Source organism: Rhizopus microsporus (genome assembly GCF_002708625.1).
Source record: "Rhizopus microsporus ATCC 52813 unplaced genomic scaffold scaffold_10, whole genome shotgun sequence".
Lineage (NCBI taxonomy): Eukaryota > Fungi > Mucoromycota > Mucoromycetes > Mucorales > Rhizopodaceae > Rhizopus > Rhizopus microsporus.
This window is the reverse complement of record NW_019671925.1, coordinates 621,670-640,241: the sequence shown is the minus strand read 5'-3', so window position 1 is coordinate 640,241 and position 18,572 is coordinate 621,670. Positions and strand designations below refer to the sequence as shown.

The following is an 18,572-nucleotide window of genomic DNA, read 5'->3' as shown; positions in this document are numbered from 1 at the left end:
CATCTTGAAACCTTTGAGGTCAGACATGAACTTCCAACTTCTCGTGGTTGATCTATTGATTAGCATGTCTTTTTTATGATGTAAAAACTACTGGTTTTTATTTATGAGACATAGAAAATTTTTTAAAAACCCATCAGTGACCATTCTTCAACTAAATTCGTACCTCTTTACCTTCATTTTACAGGTATATTTATTTTTATATGTCATCAATATCTACTCTTTGCAAGGCGTATGCCCTACTGACTAGTGAAGCAACATCAAGCCAAATGCGTTTAGCATCAAAACACAATGAGCTAAGTGGCTTGAAATCATGAAAAAGTTGAGATATCTTTGTAGTACTAGTTGATGATTTGGTTTCCAGTTTCATAGCTTTGTTGTGCCTTGTTAATAAAGACCTATTTGGTTGTTAAAGCTTCAACACTTGTGAAAATTGTGCCAGGTAACTGCTGTAGAGCTGAACCGACAAACGGTACCAATTTTGTTTAATTTATTGAGGCAATAAATCCGCTGTTGACCAAAACTTCCATGTAGTCAATTCTAAAAACAAGCTCAAAAGATATTGTTCCATAGTTTGTTTTCGTTAAGTAAATGCCACTGGCTTATTCTGATAGGAATGAGCTTTGATGTGTCCATAACAATCGTTTATATGGTTAGGATGGTGGGTAAATACAGAGGAGATAGTTACTGAAAGCCAACTTTGTTATTGAAAAAGACAGTTAAACTGATGACTTGCAAAATAGATTCTTCATTAAGAGCTGAGTATTATTAAATTAGATTGAGTGAGAGTTTTATAAGTTATTAATATGATTATGCACATATGCATTGTGGTAAGTTGGTTATTGTTTTTTTTTCCTTTTTCTTTTCAGATACGATAAATAGAATGTACGCTCTACTGTAAGCTAGAAATTCCCAAGCAGTACACTTTAAACACGCACTGTAAGTTGACAAACTCAAACCTTGTTAACAGTTTATTAACATCTGATATGGTGATAATAATATTCGAAACGAATGAAAAAGAGCCATTACCTGAGCGAAGTCAGTTACCTATGGTGGAGGAACCGTTAGTTGACACTGTTCCAACGTCAGCGACAGTTTCTGCATGTCAAAGTAGCAGAAGGTTTTCTATGACGGAAGCTACGGCTACCTGTTCGTTTATTGAAGATAGCTTCCACAGTAGGATGACTACTGGCATCCTCAGTTCAATTAATCTCAAAGTATTTTTGATTTCTACGGGATCAGATAAAGACGAAGCGTGGATAACATATACTTCTTTCGAAAATATGAAAAGATACGTGGAATCAAATAAAATCGATGAGAAGGACACGAAAGAATAAAGTGACGTAACTAATATCATTTTTAGGGCGTGCGCCTAACATTAGTCAATAAAGATTTTGAAATTCAAAGTACGAAACGAGGGTTTTAATAAATTAATAGTCATGTAAGTGCTGAAAAAGTTTCATTATGTGTCGAGGGTTTTAATAAATTAATAGAGGTTATGAAAAAGTTTCATGTAAAATATTCATTCCTAAGCGGTGTGTAACCATCAACAATTCATGCAAAAAAGTCACGACAATGGCTTGGTTGGACGTCTTTTTTGAGACGCGTCGTTTATTAAACCCTTTAACAAAGCTTTTTCATTTTTCTTTTCTTTTTTTCCGTTTTATTTCTATTGAATCAAAATGTCTGCTACCGACAATCTCGAAGATGAGCTCAGAGTTATCCAAGAAGAAACCGAGAAGGCTAGAGAGCAGCTCGCAATTCAAGAGCGTAAATTGATGATGCCTATCTGGGAGAAACGTAGAGAGATTGTAAAGAAGATCCCCAACTTTTATGCTACTGCTGTAAGTAAAATAATAAGTATACCAAATCCTGAGAAAAAGGTGCTTAGAATTTCGTAGCTTGGAAACACCATTTTTGGTATGTCTCCTACTGAAGATGATATTGAGGTAAGGGCATAACATACACATCATTTTGTTTTTTTTCTGACAGTTGTTAAATACAATAGGCATTAGAAAATTTGACTGACTTCCATGTCGAATTTGATGAAAAGAGACCCAATTATCGTAAATACATCGCTGTAAGTAAAAAAAAAAAGTATGCATTTCTATTTTGAGATATGATTTCTCATCTAGGGTAATTAGAAATACAAAAAGAACGGCGTCTTCAAGAACGAAGTCTTGACCAAGGTATAATTAAAATACTATAGTTTGAATTTTTCTAACTCTTTTTTATGCAGGAGCTTATCCTTGACCCCGAATCAAACGGATCTGTCATTTCCAAGTCTACTATTGACTACCATGAAGGCAAGGCAAAGGTAAGAATGAAATAAGTGTGTCTGTATTTGAATTAAATGTTTATTCCGGCAGTCCAACAAGCGCAAGGCTGACGATGATGATCAACCAATGCCTCTCTTTGAATGGTTTGCTTCCGATGACGTTCAAACCGGTGTCTATATCTCGTAAGTTTATACATATACTATCCTGACGCGTACATGTATACTAAGTGCGCTTGTCCATATAGAGAGGAAGTATTTCCTAACCTTCTTGAATTCTATACTGGTCATGAAGAGACTGATGATGAAAATGAAGAAATCGAATTAAACTCTGAAGACGAAGAAGATGAAGAAGAAGAAGAAGAAGAGAAACCCAAGTCTAAGAGAGCCAGAAAATAAATCTGTTTGGTGTATAAATAAATAATATTTTCTACATATGCAATAAAAAATGCTTCCAAGTTTTGCACAATGCTGTTTTATTACAAAATGATATCTAAACCTTGAAACCACGAGAAGAACGCTTACCACGAGCACGTTCGAACTTGCGACCTTCAGAACGGACATAGGGCTTCTTGTTCTTGTGAGGACCGAAACCAAAGTGCTTGGCAGCTTCACGAGCGTTCTTAGCACCACGGATGAGGATGGTGTTGGCACCAGTAGGAGCACGGAGTGCCAATTGATCCAAGGTCAAACATTCACCACCAGCCTTCAAGATACGGGCCTTGACGGTCTTGGTGAAGTGAAGGGCAGCAACAGAGAGCTTGGGGACTTCAAGGAGACGGCTGTCATCAGTGACGGTACCGACAACGACGACGGTGTTGTTACCCTTGACGCTGCGAACAACACGAGAAAGACTGACGGGAGGACGGTTGACACGAGACATAAAGAGACGCTTCAAGACGACCTTGTTGAATTTAGCATCAGTACGACGAGCAAGGAAACGGTAAAGCTAAGAAAAAAAAAAAAAAAATCGCAAAATGAGAATTGTGTCATTGTCGTATATGCTTTTTTGCTGTACCTTGACCAATAAAGCCAAGTAAACGTTGTCAGACTTGGGGGAAGTACGGTTGCTGTTCTTAACGTGGTGTTTTTTCAAGTCAATACCCTAATTTAAATTGTAAATGATTAGCATTCCATTGCCTTTACATAATTCCCCATTCACATGTTCTCTCTCACTCTCCCCTCTCCCTCTTCTGCCTTTTTTTCTTTCTCTCTTCATCAATCCATTCATCTGCTCATTCATCCATCCATTCACCCTCTATAAATGTTGTAGTTTGCACTTTACCATTGTTATAGATGCTTGACAGCTGAAGTATTAAAGAAGGAATCATCTGCTTACAGTCGTTCCGCCCTCAATTGGACAATTGCTTGGAAATAGCGGTCGGACTTAAAAGGAAATATATTGCCTTCTCAAGATTAGTTTGACCCAAAAAGGAAATTTTATAACTCTCAGAAAAAGTTACTTGAAATTAAAGTTACTTGAAATTGAAGGATTTCATATTGTCATGAATAATGCTTCGAACCATGTCCCTGCAATGATTGATCCCATAATTATAAAAAGAGAAAACACACTCTGTTTATTCATCAGAAATGAATCTCATTGAATAGCTTTGGGCTATCTTAAAGAGCAAGGTCAAACGAAGTAAGCTTCGTGATATGGAAACACTCAGTTCAACGATGCCTTTACAATCATCAGAACACATCGTTGGGCAATTCCAGCGATCAACGAAGCTTTACTACATGTTTGGCGCCTTCATTGGAACCTAATCAAGCACTTGAGATCGAACGACAACAAGAATGGAGGAGAGGGTGTGTCCTCTTTCCTGCACCACCGCATCCCAGGAGCGAAGGACATCAAGACGATCAACTCAGCCGAAGGAAGATCCCTCTATACGAATGGAAGGCCCCAGAAAAATGTTCAAGACAATAGAGTACCTTTGATGGAGACGGACGATAGACACCTTTGCTATGCGCCAGAACTACCAGGTAAATGCTTTTTGAAGTTGATTACGAGATCCAGGAGCAGCAGCTACAGATTCATTCATTCAAGTTTGGCCAAAAAAGGCACTATATTTTCACCCGCTCTGGAAGTTGATTCTGAAAACAATATGGGTTTTCAAGGAACAAAACAGTACTATACCGCTGTGGACACCACAGTATTGGTATCCTTTGATCTTACATATGGTGCACTTGCCGCTAAATATAGTGCGCATGAGCAAGTATTTGTCGTTGGCCGCTGGGAAGTTATCCAGCATGACCATGTAGATTTGAGCATCGACTTGGGCATCTCTTCCTTTCTGAGCTAACGTATTCGGAAGCAAACATCCCAAACATATAATCACGGCTGGCAAAAATGAATACGTTGGTATGTATCGCAAGAACCGAAAGTCGATTCCTTAGCCTACGACCCAAAAAATATTTTGCGATTCTTTATGGACCACCAATCGTACTCCATTCAGCAACTGAAGGTTTACCGGGCAACAATCGCTTCTGTTTTCCGCATTCTATATTCAAGCATGCCTTCAATTGCAAGTAATATCACTATCCGACGCTTTTTTCAAGTAAAGCTAAAAGCGGTAGTCAAGTTACCAAAGCAAGCACAAATTGAAACTTGGGTCCTTTCCATTTTGACAAAGTGTATTACAACCAATTTCAGAAACATCTCTCTTACTATCGATAAACTGCAACAAAAGACGATTCTTTTACTATGTATTGCAACGATGTGGAGATCAAGACCAGATATCGATACCTTGTAAACATGCGATGCCCACTTCAAGTTTGATAATGATGCAATCTCGCTGGTGTTACACCGTTCATAAGTGTCAAAGAAAGCTCAAGGGAAACATTCAATCTTGGCTATCTTATTCCAAAAATCAATATGTAGGCTTTCTTTCCGCTTTCCATCACTTTTGATACATCTTATATTAATTGAAAAGTGTATCCATACTTTACCAATGTTGAAGTAACTACTTTCGCAGATCGTCTGATTCGCGCTATTTGGCGTATTAGAGCTTCTGTTTATCGTGCTGTCACATACTTCTTTATTGAGAAAGACTTCTTTGACACCTAAGCGTTTCTCGAAATTTTCCATCACAATTGGTTGTATTCTGCACCTTTTCGCCAATACATTCTTTACCCTTGTTCTCAAAAGGGGTTTTTTCGCTAACGCCCACTTCCAAACGGATCGAACGGATTCGGAAGAGCGTTTGTTATATTATTTCTGCGCTCAATTGGACCATAAATAAAACATCATGTTTAAACAAAAATGAATGTGTTCTGTATACACTCTGTTTACACTCATGGAAAAAACAAGACAATTACGACCAGACTTCCCAGAAGTACATATTGTATACTTGCCTATGTCAAAAATCATGTCAAGGTATGGTCCATTCAACTAACCATGGTGGTCAATGTTGTAAAGCAAGCCATTCAAGAGGCTGGAATCAATACACAAATATATGGACCATACTCACTTCAGTTAGCATAAGCACAAAAGCTACTCAATTAGGTCGTATAACCGACGACGTCAAAAACGTGCAAATTGGGGTTTTTCAACGGCTCAGAGAACATAATAACACATATTTCGTCTCCATTCGGCGACTGTAGGAAAATAGGAATAATCCCTTTGTGCTTAACCGTTAAATCTATCTGTAGTTCGAATAACAACAACCAAGATAACAAATCTCGAAGTGTAATACCCAACGAACTCTGGATATCATACACACCCTCCTCCTTCTCCCATGCCAAATGGATAAACTGTACAAATTAAGGATAGATAGTCCTGCTAGTATTAACCTTTGATCAGCTCTCTTGATCGATGAAGATCTTCGTATGTGGCGGTGATGTATCAAAAAGGAAAACAGTTAAAGGGCTCATTTCTGGCTCGTCGCCATGCTCTAGTCGAACAATGGATGTGATGAGGGCAATCATATGTCTACGTGTCGATAATCAGCTCGAACCATTCCTGTTGCTTTCAGCTTTGTAAAAGTCTAAAGTCGGCAACTGTAAATATTTTATAGAAAGAAAAGGAGTTAAATGATGTACGATAAACCAATAGAAATAAAATATATATACAACAATAGGATGATCTAACTCATCAAATATATCAAACACGCCAAAACCACATAAAACATGGCTTGTCTTTATCATTTGGATCAATGCCTCAAGAGGGATTTTGAAAGAGTTAATTCCTTTTTCTGATACAAAAAGCTTAAAATTATTGATTTGAGAGAATGTAAACCTTGCTGAATTTTTCCTTTTTTTTATCCTTCCCTCTCTCTCTTTTGTAGTTAGCTTTCAACTAGTGATTCAATATTTTATACTTCTTCAAGCTATATAAATCACCTGTTGAACTTATGATCTATTCATCCACGCACACACGCGAACGCGCATTTAGAATATATATATATAAATAATAGTTGAGCGCGAACTAAAACTTTTTTCTTTTATTGACGATGAATGCAACTGATCTAAAGATTGGAGAATATGAACAAAAGCTACATAGAATAATAGATACAATAAAGAATCGCTTTGAGACAAACACCAAGTCAATTTCAGACAATGTCAAATCTTTTAGAACTCGCATCGATGCATTAGAAGAGAATGAAAAACGTGCAATAGAAGAAATAGAAAAGCTAAAAAGGAGTATAAAAGAGTATGAGAAGAGTAAGCGATTTTAATAAAGATTGATTGGCAACTTATATAATACCTCAGAGCTATTGGAAACTAGAGATCTCTCGATACTGGAACGAGAAAAAGAACTAAGGCGAGAACTTGATGATCGACGAAGTCAAGTAGATAAAGAAGTTGAAGAAATTGGACAATTGAAAGACTTGATACAGAAAATGCAAGCAGAGGAAAAAAGTATAGAGATTGAACGAAAGAGCACACAGGCAATGGTTCAAGTACGAGGTTGCATAACACACACAGGATTATCAATAGAGCCTATATCAGAAGGTATATATCTTTATAGTTCAATCTTTTCTTGATATTGATTTTTTATAAGATGAAGAATATGATAGAATTAGGTTTACCTATCGAAGGTTGAACCCTGCTCGACCAAAGATAACTTATTCTTTTATTTTAAATATAGCAGAATCCAGTATTTATTCAGGTATTAGAGAAAAAAAAAATAACGAGTAATCAATCATTCACCCATTATATCTTCTTTAGTATCCGATTGTATGCCAAATATTCCAAATCTACAGCATGAAGTGGACGAGTTAAATAAAAGTAGGAACTTATTTGCGTTTATGATCAGAGTAAGGCGATTATTAGAGGCATTGACAAAATAAATAAAAGAGATTTCTTGTGCACGGCTCTTTTTCCTTTTTTTTTTTTCTACATGACTTGTTCTAGTTTTAAAGTACCTATTGGGTTTCCCATCTTTGGGCTTGCATTTACTTCCAATGGCCAACTTGTTGTTGGCGGTGGTGGTGGTGCTGGACGTTCTGGTGTAAAAAATAAGCTTGTAAGAAGAAAAGAAGAAAAAAAAAGAAATCAGTATATAATCTATCATTGTCACTAGTCTTTATATAAAATTGATACGCGTCGAAAGGACTTGGAAGAGGATGCTTCATTTGAGTTTTCTTCTGAGGAAGATGCACCCATGAGTTTAGATGTTCATCCAAAAGTTAGTATTATCTCTTTATAACAAATAGAAGAAACTAATCTCTTGAATCAGGAATCTATCGTTATAACGGGTGTTAACAGTACAGAAAACAACATCAAACAAGGCAGTAATGACAATTGCCGTTTATTCAAAATACTTGATGACAAGTAAAACAAAGCATAGATTGCACATACATGTTTATCTGAAATGATCATTATATAGACTAGAACTACAGAAAGCAGTAAACACACTAGAAAGCAAGCAACTAGAAGATTATCAGGTAAAAAAAAAAAAAAAGCATATATTAGTATAAGGAGAGAGAGATTTAGTTACATATATATGTTGTGTGATTAGGGTGTAGTACGCTTTAGCTTTGATGGAAGTTTGGTTGCGACAGGAACAACAGATGGAAAAGTACACGTATTCAACTATCCTGAACTTGAGCCACTTTGCATGACTTTATTAACAAATAACGGAGAGGTTTTGGATGTTGACATCAATTTGGAAAAGGAGAAACTTATCTGTGTGCTGAGTCAAGAGCTAAAACTGATCAACCTTCGCAACAAGAAAAACCTTGGAAAAGTGGTGCAAACCATTAGCTACCCTCTCAAGAATTCGCAAGGTGAATTTAGAGCATTTAGATACGGCAGAGGGTTCACAGAGAATGTTGGTTTTGCTATTGTCAATGATAAGAAGGGAGCTTACATCGTCAAGTACGATGCCTATACATTTGAACAGCTGAAAATGGTCAAAGTGTCGTCTAAGCCTATAACAGCCGTCGCATTGAGCCAAGATGGCGCTGTGCTTGCCCTTGGTTGTGCAGACTTGACAATCTTTATTGTAGATGCATCAAGCTTAAAGGCAAGCAAGAGAAGATAGAAAGTGTGATTTATATCTCATTATATTACATAGACTCTGGATCGTATCAAGGACGCTCACAGCTTCTCCATTACCTGTATCGCAATCAGCCCTGATAGACGAGTTGTGGCAAGTGGTTCTGCAGATAATACATGTCGCATCATCACACTTCCACTTCAATTCTCTCAAACACTACCGATCAATCCACTTCACACATTAATGTTGGCTCTTTTGGTTGCAGGCATCTTACTGTGGTTGACAACCCTGATCAACATAGAACCCTACTTTAACCGTGACAGCAACGTACAGGAGCGTTTTACGTAAATACAAAAGTACGAAAATATTTCTATTGATGTTTTCCTCCTCTTTGAACCACATCTATTACCACCGATCTTTATCTTTGTGTTTCTAAATGAATATTTGATGCAAGTTGCTCTTAGTTACTACTTTATACTGTATTTTTATAAAATATTGTCGTAAAAAGACGACAAAGAAAAATACGTTTGAATAAAACGACATCATGTCAAAAGAGAGAGAGATAATGAGTATATGTAGAAAAAGAGAGAGAAAGTATGTTAGTATTAGAGTACATATCCTAATATTAGTTTTACTTACCACCAAAGTGCATTCTGGGGAGGGTAGCGATAACTACCCAGGATAGTTTAAACAAAAAAAAAGGAACGGAGGACTGAGAGAACCCATGGCGTCAGAAGAGACTATTGGGGAACGTTCCAGATACACGCCAGAGAGCAAAGAGGGCGGGACAAGCGAGTCAGAGCAAGGACCATGAGGACAGGCTAGTTTTAATTGGTGAATCTTTGAACACTCAGAGGGACATTTGATAACTGCTGTAAAGAAGCAAAAAAAGGACTCAATTAAAATGGGTTTTTATATGTTTTTCTTTCAAACAGATTTCAGGATTGGATACTTAGGACAAAGAAATCATGTCAAATAGAAGCAATCTGCTTCGTGACCATTCAAGAATATGCATTGCCAAATATGACTACATGTTCTTCTGATTTCATGGAAAAACTGAATAAAGAATTTAAACTTTTACAGAGAGACTAAAGAGGGCCATTTCTAATACTAAGTTAATTTCAACTTCAAGACAGCCCACTTGTTGATATTACTGTCAAATGGGATAGTGAGCCATATTGTTTTTGTATTTGTTATTACTCTGATAACATTGCAACGGTTTCAATACGACATCTAAATTTGGAAATACAGTATCTCCATGGATGTCAAGGCTGATACTACGAAAATATTCTTGGTAACGGCGAATTTACATTTCATACAACATGAATTTTGTTCTCACCATTGGATGCATTTATTTTCGATCACAGGCGAATTTACTTTCCGGAAAGACTGTATAACTTCTTTATAAAGCTCTTCTCAGAAATAGAAAGAATAGTAGAGCTAGAAAGTGAGAATCAATGTAATCTTTGTTTGATTAATATTTGCTTGGAGGAACGAAATATCGATGACCAACTGCTCTGATGTCCTGTATACTAATTATTTATACGGTAAACACTACATGCATCAGAAAATAGGCTAAATAATATAAATATGAATCTATCATAAGTGGTCTTTTTGATCAACTGGCAACATAAAATTAGAATAAATGAAGAAATAACAACATTTCATCTCTTCTTCTTGAAAAGAAACAAAACAAGATGGCGAAGTTTTGTTGGACGGCATCATAGGTAGTATCTGGAGGCAGTACCCGTAGCATTAGTCTAATTTCTGGTGTATGTTCTAGTGCATGTAATGTTTCCCAAAAAGAAAGACATTATGTTTAAAAGAAAAGCTGCCACAAAAGCAGTATTTTTCGTGGAGTATTTACGTGGATGCTGCAACAACAACAGTAGTGGTTGATGTGATCAGTACAACAGAATGCAAATCATGGAACAAGCGACAATCATTCATAAAGAATTATAGTAATAATATCTTGTCTATATTCTACATATTTCTTTTGTGTGTGTGTGTCATTTATTTCTTTATCATCTTTTTGTTGTATTAAAAAATCGTTTTTATTCTCTGTCTTTGTATTGTTTAGCCCACTATTAATATAAAGATGAATATTAGTTTGATGTTGAGTTGATGACTTTTTTGAAATTACCATCATTGAAGGAATCCAACGCTTGGGTTCTTGATAACGAACCTATATAATATAATAATGAATAAGGGGTGATTAAAACTTTAAGTGTGCATTACTTCTTTTTCGGCAGAAACTTTCCAAACTACAGCAAGAGCAGCAGTCATACCAATGGCAGCAACGATTGTGTTGGATTTCCAGTTGTGTGGTCTTGACCACCATCCACCAGCAGGGGACCTATACATGAAATGAGTTAAAATCTCTAAATCACAAACAATTGTAGAATTTAGTACCAGACTTCCTTAGGGTATGGATAACGACGAACAGCACCCTACAATAGAAAAAATGAATAAACGAAATGTGAACAAGATTCAACAAGAAAATACCATGTCTAATGTTTAACAAATGTAAGAACAAAGCAAATTTTCCAAGAAATAGAGCGCCTAGGAAAAGTGTGTTCGCCCCGGCAAACACCGAAATGGTGACGCAAAAATCACGTGAGCGGCGATGATAAAGTTGGGCTCCAAACACAGGTTGGAGCACGTTTATCAAGAGTATATATTATGCCTGAACTGTAAGTTGTATCTTCCCCTATTTTGTGTATATATAGATGATGCTAATTGCAACCCATCTACACTAGACAACGCATGATTTTAGATCCCGGTAAGGCTTGCCGTAGTCTTGCTTCTTTTTACACTTTTAATCGTCTTTTTGTTTTTTTGCGACGTTAGCAATACGTGATTGGGTTTTGATTCCCATCATGATTGTGATGGTCCTTGTAGGTATTCTTCGTCATCACATCACAATGCTGATTACTGGTACACCAAAAACACCGCAACCAAAAGCTATCCGAGAATCGTAATTAATACACGGTTAGACTTTTTCTCATCGATATTCACTTTTTTTTTTTTTGCAGTAAAGCTCTATTACGCGCTTTACGTCTAAGAACATTTGGCAACGTGATACCACAACAAGCATTTGAGGATCGTAAAAATTATTTAGCTAACGCCTTTGACAAAGGCGAATACTTGAAGAATCCTACACCCAGCAAAGAAACTGGTGCTCCACCTAATCCTATGACAGATCCAGACATGATGGAAGGTATGATGGATGGTTTAAAGAAGCAATTGACAAACATGGTGCCTCAAATGATTATCATGGGGTGGATCAACTTTTTCTTTCAAGGATTCGTTGTTAGTAAGTTAATTATTCTTTACCCTCTTTTGCAGCTCAGTAAACCATTTATTATGCATATTTTAGCTAAACTTCCTTTTCCTTTGACGCCTCGGTTCAAATCTATGTTGCAGAGCGGTGTAGATACGCGTGATATGGATGTCAGTTGGGTTTCTTCTCTTTCATGGTACTTTTTAAACTTGTTTGGTTTAGGAAGTGTCTTTTCCTTGATTCTTGGAGATAACAATGGTAAGATTTAATTAAAAGAAGAATAATAGTAGTTTGAACCCTTTCCCTCTTTAGCTGCTGGCGTAGATATGACAGCAATGAGTGCCATGCCTGGTATGATGCCTGGTATGGGTCAACCGGGACAACCTCAAGATTTCAACAAGCTCTTCTTGGCAGAGAAAGAAAACATCATGATTACGCCTCATCAATGGGAACTGGAAGATATTGAGCAAAGATTGCTGGAAAAATACGGCAAGAGACCATATAGTCAACAGAGAAGGAAAAGCTATGCGGAAGCTGTGAAAACAACGCCACCCAAAAAGGGCAATAAACGTCGCTGAATGTTTTATTAATGCTTGGATTTAGCTAATCCTACTCGTGCGTTACCAAAATCATAAACTGAATAATAACTTCTTAAGAATGTATCACCCAAAATAGCGAGGGGAGTGTCAGCTTCTCCTATACCAGAGAAGCACAAGTTGTTGAAAGGATTAATGTCAACAGACCTTTTGACTCTGACGATGTCCCTGAGAGGGATAGGGAATTCTTGATCACCTAAATTGAACGTGATGGTTTCGTCTGATTTTGAGTCTGCCAAGTCGCATGGCATTCGCCAACCATAAAAAAAGTTATACTGTGCCCCAGGGATGGATGCATGAATAGCTCTTGACAGGGCTGTTGGAAGAATAATCAAGGTGGTTCCTGTGTCCACAATAGCAGGCATGCTTGTACCATTCATGATATCTTTACCCTTCACACCAATACCATTTAAATCAACTTGCCAATATGTCTTTTCAGTTAATGGAACGTACTTGAGTTCTCCTTCAAAATGTTCCTTGTTTATATCACCGAAAAGCTACGAAATAAGTGTCTGTGTGTTATAATCATTTCACTGCTATACTTAATGTACTTACGATTTCGCCTCTTCCACCATCACGAGGGTGGCCTAAATAAAAGCTAACTACAGGATCAGCTATTCGTCCCGAACGAAACAAATCCTCAACGATCGAGCTTTGAAGCCCTGTATAAGCCAACGGAGGGAACCCTAGGCCAAAGATACCGTCCATGTACTTATCACGGGACAAGTCTACTGTTTCGGCAGAGACTAAACCCAAGAGTTGACGATCCTGCGTAACCTTGCCGATATGTACAGAGTCTATGCCAACATAGCCTCTGACGCTTGATCCGTCTCCGTACTGGAGCCTCCAGGTCTTGTTGCTAACAATTTCAAATGATGACGACTTGGTAGGATCAAATCGACGGTGTGTACCACAAGATTGAAGGCAAGAAGTAGACGGTATCCAGATATCTGAACTTCCCGTGTCAAAATCCATAGTAAACTTTTGTGGAGGTGTTCCAATAGATATTTCACCAATATACTTTTTTTTTAAAAAAAAAAAAAAAAAGAATAGCTTAATTTAAACGTGATGTATGTAATCATGTATGGGAAGGTTACCTCTATATCTACATAGACACTTTCTAATTCTACACCTGAGATAGCCGAACTGATACGCCCATTAAGCTCATTATCGACTATGCCATATTTACCAAGCGCGCGTTTGATACGAGCTAATGTGCTCATAGCACGCCCATCAGTATGCTCGAGCTCAACACTATATAAGATTGTTAATGCACTTATTTGCACCATGGTAATAATAACTTACTTTAGAGTCGATTGTGCTGTCACTGTAAGAATTATCTGGCTAGTAATAAGCCAAGCTATTAACTGATTATTACGCATTGTAAAAGTTAAAAAGAACCAAGAAGAAAGAACTCGTACAAGAGACAAATGGAAATTTATATTTTATGCTCTAGTTTAGGTGTATGTATATATGTTTCTCCTTTATAGAAACTAAGAATAAGAATGGATTTCAATTCGTGGTTTTACAGTTAAAAGCTCAAGTGTTCTTTAAGTGAATCTGCTCAATTTTAACTGATGACATGCTCTATTACCGTTAGTATTCTACGTAAAATATACACTAATTCTCCATTAAGTTCAATTAAATAATACCTATGAAAGCAAGGATAGATATAAAATTGGGTATCCTTTACTATAGTTTAATGATCCTGTTGCTTCTACGTGACAAAAAAATCCTCGTAAGGTGATCGGGAATATTCATATCTCAGCTGAACTACTTAATTTATTATTATTATTATTGTAATTACATTCAATGACACCCTTTTGGTTCCTCTTCTTATTAAGGAATGGGTTAATACAGTACACAGTGAAATTTAGCTCTTTATGTAGATTAAATAATACAATGATGCTATACATATGGCACACTATTAAATTTTGTACCTTATACCACACTGCCATACCGTGTTTGACATAACAGGACGTTCACAGCGCTTTTTAGAGCGACTCAATGCTGTTTTATAGTATCTTTTTGGAGAAATAAAGAGAAAAAATGTGTGTGCACTTTAAGTTTATATTAGTTCAATCACATAGTGTTTTGAAAGGTCACCATGTAGAATAACTTTTTAAATGGTAACCCTTTCATTTCTTTGAAAAGTTGTGCATGTACTAGAACGCCACAGTCGCAACTGAAGCTACTTTGCTAATTTGAAAATTCCTGCAGAGACGAGTTGCAAGAATTAAGGGCTTGGGCTACTGTCCTTTTCTTTACCACAAGCTGCAAGAGCTATCCTGCAATATCCTATGGAATGGAAATTAGGTACTTTAGTGCTTGACGTATATAGTAGTCTTTCAAATATGACTTCCTTCTTGGTGGGTCCTTCTCCCACGCCGGCTTCACTGCGGGTAATTTTTCTCTTTCTCTCTGAAGGGCTTACACATCTTGCTATTCTGACTGAACACCCAAATTGAGAACAAGGCTGACACTTTGAAAGCTGAAACTAATCCAATAAAACTTTGGCCCGGAGAAGAGCAATAGTTTTGATCTTGCTGAAATAAAGAACCTACAGTCATATTGTTCCTAATTTAAAACAAAAACGTGTCTAACAAGGTGTCTGCGGTAAACTGGATCTGGCTGTGTTTCGAGCCACGATATCATTGGAAACTAGGATAATGAGCTATCATAAAGCACTATGATATTATGAGCCTCACAGGTGCTTTGCTAGTATATCATACGCGGCACAATGAGAACTTGAACTTTTAAAAGCATCAAAATAAGAGCAAAACGCATCACTGAAAAGATGCGTACTTTTACAATATAGTCACCCTGTAACCTAGTTTGCAATAGTAGTTGGCAGTTATGCTGCATCCATCATTGCCCTAAGTTTAGGTAGTGATATACTGAAAGATCATTAACAGGTTTAGCTTCACATCATGTCTCCAAGGAAGTACTCTGCCAAAATAATACTAGGCTTGTAATGGTGCAATATTCTATAGCAACAGAGCTACATCCACCTACAGAACAAGTTTGAAGCTGTGTTCATGAACAGACAATATACCAATATCTTACAAAATAAGCCTGACAAGCCAAAGTAACAATAATAGTATTACTAAATAATTCTAAAGTAGCTCAAGTTCTTTATACAATTTTTGAGTTTTTTAACAAAATATATACAAGTAAATATACACACAATCGTTTTAAAGATCTAAATAAGAAAATCGACATATCTACTTGGGCTATCACTATTGCTTCTCATAACTTTTATATGAGCTGAGCTTAACTCTTCCCCTTTCCGTTTGTGAGTTGAAGTTATCTGCCAAGAAGAAACAGCCGGAGATGATGATCTTCTCTCCACGTCTTTTTCGGTTGACTCTGAAGTGTGTATGCCACTTTCAGCAAAGGGAGTATGAGCAGGGTGGTCTTCCATGGATACCTTAATGGATACTTTTGATTCTAAATCTGTTGGTTCCGAAGATAATTTGGACCATTCTTCACGATTTTTGGAGCAAACGTCAAGTAGTTCAAAAGACTTTGGGAACAAGACTGACAAATTTTCAAAGTAAGGGTAAACAAAGTCGATGAAACGCATATTGGTTGTCTGTAAGTTGTCCTGTAGGGGGTTCATGTGCTGTGGCAATCCTAACTTTTGTTCAGTTTCTGCTTGCTCAGAAAACTCTACGTATAGCAGACGAGCAAGTTTATGGAAAAGCTCCCAAGGTCTACATGGGCTACTGACATCAGCTGCATGTATTATGATATTACAGAGCATAAGTCGTTCTTCTTGGGTTAGCCTGGAGGATGATTTTCCAAGAGAAGAGAGTCCATGTGGATGATCTGTATCTTCTTCTTCTACAGCTGATTCAACTGTTATTGTCTCCGTATCTTCTTCTACAACCGATTTGACAGTTATTGTCTCCGTTTCTTTGCTGTGGAAATGATTCTTTTCAAAATAGAAAAAAGCGTCTTCTTGCTTAGAAAACAATGGTTTCATCTTATTTTGAAGAGCATTCTTTGATACGACGTTGTGTAGAACAGAGATGTTGTGGAGCAGATCAAAGTGATGTGTCATGTCTGTTGCCAAGATCATTTTTATGATTGATTGTTTGAATTCATGTCTAGTCAGCGGGCTGCCGTAATGTTTGCTTGTTGTTTCAATATTTCTTATTAGATCATGCTTATCGAGTAACTCCAAAGCAAGTTTGCATGAATAGCTTTCTAATACAGAAAGATTATTGAATTCTTCAGCTAGCTTTGACTTGCAAGATACTTCAAATTGGTTATTCTTTCCAGTCTAAAATTGATAAACTAAGTAAGCTTTGTAGAACGTATATAATGTATATACCCACATGACCCACATCATGACATAGAGCAGCAACGATCATCATGGCAACATCAATCCTTGTCAGATATTCAGACATATCATAGCACTCAAAAAAGTGATATAGTACCATGACCATGTCAACTGCGTGATAGAATGAATGGTAAGGGTTATTCAAATATCTTCTTTCGACGTCAATTAAAAAGTCCAAAAAGTTTGATATTGTGATACCCAAGGTTTGACAGATGTTCATACGTTTTACTAAACCAGCAATAAAGCCATAGACCTCATTTCTTGGCTTATCCAAAAGCGAGTGACCAAGTGTATAAGCATATGGATCATCTGATATCTTTTGCATAATCTAAAAGAACATATAAATAAAATACAGTTGCGACTATATGCTTTGGATTTACTGTTTCTATCTTTAATAAATCACTTTCTTCTAGTTTATTTTGCTTAAGGATAATCATTGTTACATAGTTTGAGTACAGATAACAAAAGAAAAAAGAAGGTTAAATAAAAAATATCATACGTTCAAAGGATCGCGTGCTTTTTTTTTTTTTTTTTATTTCGTCACAATTGATTGTATAGCGGTAGTATTTAGCATTTTTACTGGATGTGTATCACAAAGACAAACCATTTACATTCCCAACCGTCACATCAAGGGTTCTATACAGAGAACATCCACCCTTTATGTTCCTAATGAGAGCGTGCTTCTCATTAAAGGGTCTGATTTGTTGTGTTTTCTCTCTATTCTTAGCAATCAATTATGCTTATACGCTCTTTCCAGAAAGTAAATTCACCCTTGGCAGAAAGTACATTCATCCAATGACAATTCGGATGTTCTGCAGTACAAACTTTGACATCTTTGGATATATAAGAGCACACCAAGTGTTCATCTTCCTTTTGTTCTTTTCTGCAACTACACCAGAAACCACATGATGATGAGCATTCAATTCTTGTATAAAATGGGAAAGGCTCTGTTGTCGACGAGTACGGCCGACCTGAACCAATGGATTATATTGTTGATGAGGAATAGTTTCGTCTTGAAACATTAAGCTCTGATACACAATATTTAGTTCAACTGCCTCTGAAGGGCGAGAATATAATAAAGGCTATGTAAGTAGAAGAGGAGATAAAGCTTGTCAGTGGTGTTGTTATGAAGGAAACATTAATGAAACGAAATTATACACGGTATTCTGATCAGAATAAAGTGAGATTATTCAAGCTGCTGCTTGAGAAGTGTCTGAGCACGACTGCTGCTGAAAAGCGGCTTGGGATTCACATTCATACAGCATAAAAATGGGTTGAACAGTACGAAAGAGATCCTAATAGTATCTTTGAGAAACGGAGAAAAGCGGGTCATCCTTGCATTCTCAAAGAGAAGCACAAAAAAGTTATTCTTGAGTGGATTGATGAGAATCCTTCAGTCGTCTTGGAAGATGTGATGAAGCACGTAAGACAAGTATTCACAGAATTAAAAGTATCCAAAAGTACACCTTTTGCCAAACTGATGTCGCAAAAAAAAAATTTAAGATGTCGCACTTTTAGAAAAAAGAGTGTCGTATATTTTCAGAAAAGAGTGTCGCACTTTTTTAAAAAACAGTGTCGTCCTTTCTTACTTGGTCGGGTCCTTTCTTTTTTACTTGGTCGGGTCCTTT

The 18,572-nt window shown here is 36.8% G+C and overlaps 9 protein-coding genes across 9 annotated transcripts; 5 read left to right on the top strand and 4 right to left on the bottom strand.

Annotated features, from left to right (window-relative positions):
- Positions 1-1,679: 1,679 nt before the first annotated feature.
- Positions 1,680-2,671, top strand: RHIMIDRAFT_238449 (uncharacterized protein; the record flags this gene model as incomplete). Its single annotated transcript, XM_023608967.1, has 7 exons — positions 1,680-1,841; positions 1,899-1,946; positions 2,006-2,077; positions 2,142-2,186; positions 2,237-2,314; positions 2,367-2,458; positions 2,521-2,671. 7 exons carry the CDS (start codon positions 1,680-1,682, stop codon positions 2,669-2,671), a joined length of 648 nt encoding a protein of 215 aa, XP_023465494.1.
- A 94-nt stretch (positions 2,672-2,765) lies between these two features.
- RHIMIDRAFT_292662 (60S ribosomal protein L18-B) lies at positions 2,766-3,580 on the bottom strand (the record flags this gene model as incomplete). The annotated part of the gene is made up of 3 exons (XM_023613915.1): positions 3,419-3,580; positions 3,291-3,377; positions 2,766-3,221 (listed from the first exon to the last, which is right to left on the bottom strand). The coding sequence occupies exons 1-3, from the start codon at positions 3,428-3,430 to the stop codon at positions 2,766-2,768; spliced, it is 555 nt and encodes a 184-aa protein (XP_023465493.1). The 5' UTR covers positions 3,431-3,580.
- A 197-nt stretch (positions 3,581-3,777) lies between these two features.
- On the top strand, positions 3,778-4,578 carry RHIMIDRAFT_238447 (uncharacterized protein; the record flags this gene model as incomplete). Its single annotated transcript, XM_023608966.1, has 3 exons — positions 3,778-3,847; positions 3,881-3,914; positions 3,969-4,578. The coding sequence occupies 3 exons, from the start codon at positions 3,778-3,780 to the stop codon at positions 4,576-4,578; spliced, it is 714 nt and encodes a 237-aa protein (XP_023465492.1).
- Positions 4,579-6,550: 1,972 nt separating this feature from the next.
- RHIMIDRAFT_18724 (uncharacterized protein) lies at positions 6,551-7,515 on the top strand. Its single transcript, XM_023605881.1, has 3 exons — positions 6,551-6,937; positions 6,986-7,228; positions 7,278-7,515. The coding sequence occupies exons 1-3, from the start codon at positions 6,727-6,729 to the stop codon at positions 7,412-7,414; spliced, it is 591 nt and encodes a 196-aa protein (XP_023465491.1). The 5' UTR covers positions 6,551-6,726; the 3' UTR covers positions 7,415-7,515.
- RHIMIDRAFT_18737 (WD40 repeat-like protein) lies at positions 7,469-9,227 on the top strand. Its single transcript, XM_023605884.1, has 6 exons — positions 7,469-7,742; positions 7,800-7,904; positions 7,956-8,050; positions 8,106-8,163; positions 8,238-8,744; positions 8,796-9,227. Exons 1-6 carry the CDS (start codon positions 7,617-7,619, stop codon positions 9,063-9,065), a joined length of 1,161 nt encoding a protein of 386 aa, XP_023465490.1. The 5' UTR covers positions 7,469-7,616; the 3' UTR covers positions 9,066-9,227.
- A 1,343-nt stretch (positions 9,228-10,570) lies between these two features.
- Positions 10,571-11,301, bottom strand: RHIMIDRAFT_216303 (uncharacterized protein). The gene is made up of 5 exons (XM_023607306.1): positions 11,223-11,301; positions 11,130-11,167; positions 10,956-11,073; positions 10,861-10,902; positions 10,571-10,801 (listed from the first exon to the last, which is right to left on the bottom strand). The coding sequence occupies exons 1-5, from the start codon at positions 11,223-11,225 to the stop codon at positions 10,772-10,774; spliced, it is 231 nt and encodes a 76-aa protein (XP_023465489.1). The 5' UTR covers positions 11,226-11,301; the 3' UTR covers positions 10,571-10,771.
- Positions 11,302-11,596: 295 nt separating this feature from the next.
- RHIMIDRAFT_244242 (uncharacterized protein) lies at positions 11,597-12,578 on the top strand (the record flags this gene model as incomplete). Its single annotated transcript, XM_023610043.1, has 4 exons — positions 11,597-11,694; positions 11,753-12,033; positions 12,097-12,258; positions 12,313-12,578. 4 exons carry the CDS (start codon positions 11,597-11,599, stop codon positions 12,576-12,578), a joined length of 807 nt encoding a protein of 268 aa, XP_023465488.1.
- Positions 12,579-12,686: 108 nt separating this feature from the next.
- RHIMIDRAFT_297613 (acid protease) lies at positions 12,687-13,978 on the bottom strand (the record flags this gene model as incomplete). Its single annotated transcript, XM_023614279.1, has 5 exons — positions 12,687-12,696; positions 12,744-13,093; positions 13,152-13,616; positions 13,694-13,850; positions 13,902-13,978. The coding sequence occupies 5 exons, from the start codon at positions 13,976-13,978 to the stop codon at positions 12,687-12,689; spliced, it is 1,059 nt and encodes a 352-aa protein (XP_023465487.1).
- A 1,669-nt stretch (positions 13,979-15,647) lies between these two features.
- RHIMIDRAFT_292658 (HD-domain/PDEase-like protein) lies at positions 15,648-17,402 on the bottom strand. Its single transcript, XM_023613914.1, has 3 exons — positions 17,325-17,402; positions 16,940-17,272; positions 15,648-16,884 (listed from the first exon to the last, which is right to left on the bottom strand). The coding sequence occupies exons 1-3, from the start codon at positions 17,379-17,381 to the stop codon at positions 15,799-15,801; spliced, it is 1,476 nt and encodes a 491-aa protein (XP_023465486.1). The 5' UTR covers positions 17,382-17,402; the 3' UTR covers positions 15,648-15,798.
- Positions 17,403-18,572: the final 1,170 nt, after the last annotated feature.

Excerpts from the sequence above, each read along its gene's own strand:
- RHIMIDRAFT_18724 (XM_023605881.1), top strand. The coding sequence starts at position 6,727 with ATGAATGCAACTGATCTAAAGATTGGAGAATATGAACAAAAGCTACAT. Across the intron at positions 6,938-6,985 it reads TATAAAAGAGTATGAGAAGA|AGCTATTGGAAACTAGAGAT; the intron begins GTAAGCGATTTT and ends ATAATACCTCAG. Across the intron at positions 7,229-7,277 it reads AATAGAGCCTATATCAGAAG|ATGAAGAATATGATAGAATT; the intron begins GTATATATCTTT and ends ATTTTTTATAAG.
- RHIMIDRAFT_18737 (XM_023605884.1), top strand. The coding sequence starts at position 7,617 with ATGACTTGTTCTAGTTTTAAAGTACCTATTGGGTTTCCCATCTTTGGG. Across the intron at positions 7,905-7,955 it reads GTTTAGATGTTCATCCAAAA|GAATCTATCGTTATAACGGG; the intron begins GTTAGTATTATC and ends CTCTTGAATCAG. Across the intron at positions 8,051-8,105 it reads TTCAAAATACTTGATGACAA|ACTAGAACTACAGAAAGCAG; the intron begins GTAAAACAAAGC and ends ATCATTATATAG.
- RHIMIDRAFT_216303 (XM_023607306.1), bottom strand. Across the intron at positions 11,074-11,129 it reads CCATACCCTAAGGAAGTCTG|GTCCCCTGCTGGTGGATGGT; the intron begins GTACTAAATTCT and ends TTTCATGTATAG. Across the intron at positions 10,802-10,860 it reads GTTGGATTCCTTCAATGATG|TGGGCTAAACAATACAAAGA; the intron begins GTAATTTCAAAA and ends TTATATTAATAG.
- RHIMIDRAFT_292658 (XM_023613914.1), bottom strand. The coding sequence starts at position 17,381 with ATGATTATCCTTAAGCAAAATAAACTAGAAGAAAGTGATTTATTAAAG. Across the intron at positions 17,273-17,324 it reads ATTTATTAAAGATAGAAACA|ATTATGCAAAAGATATCAGA; the intron begins GTAAATCCAAAG and ends ATGTTCTTTTAG. Across the intron at positions 16,885-16,939 it reads TATGTCATGATGTGGGTCAT|ACTGGAAAGAATAACCAATT; the intron begins GTGGGTATATAC and ends TATCAATTTTAG.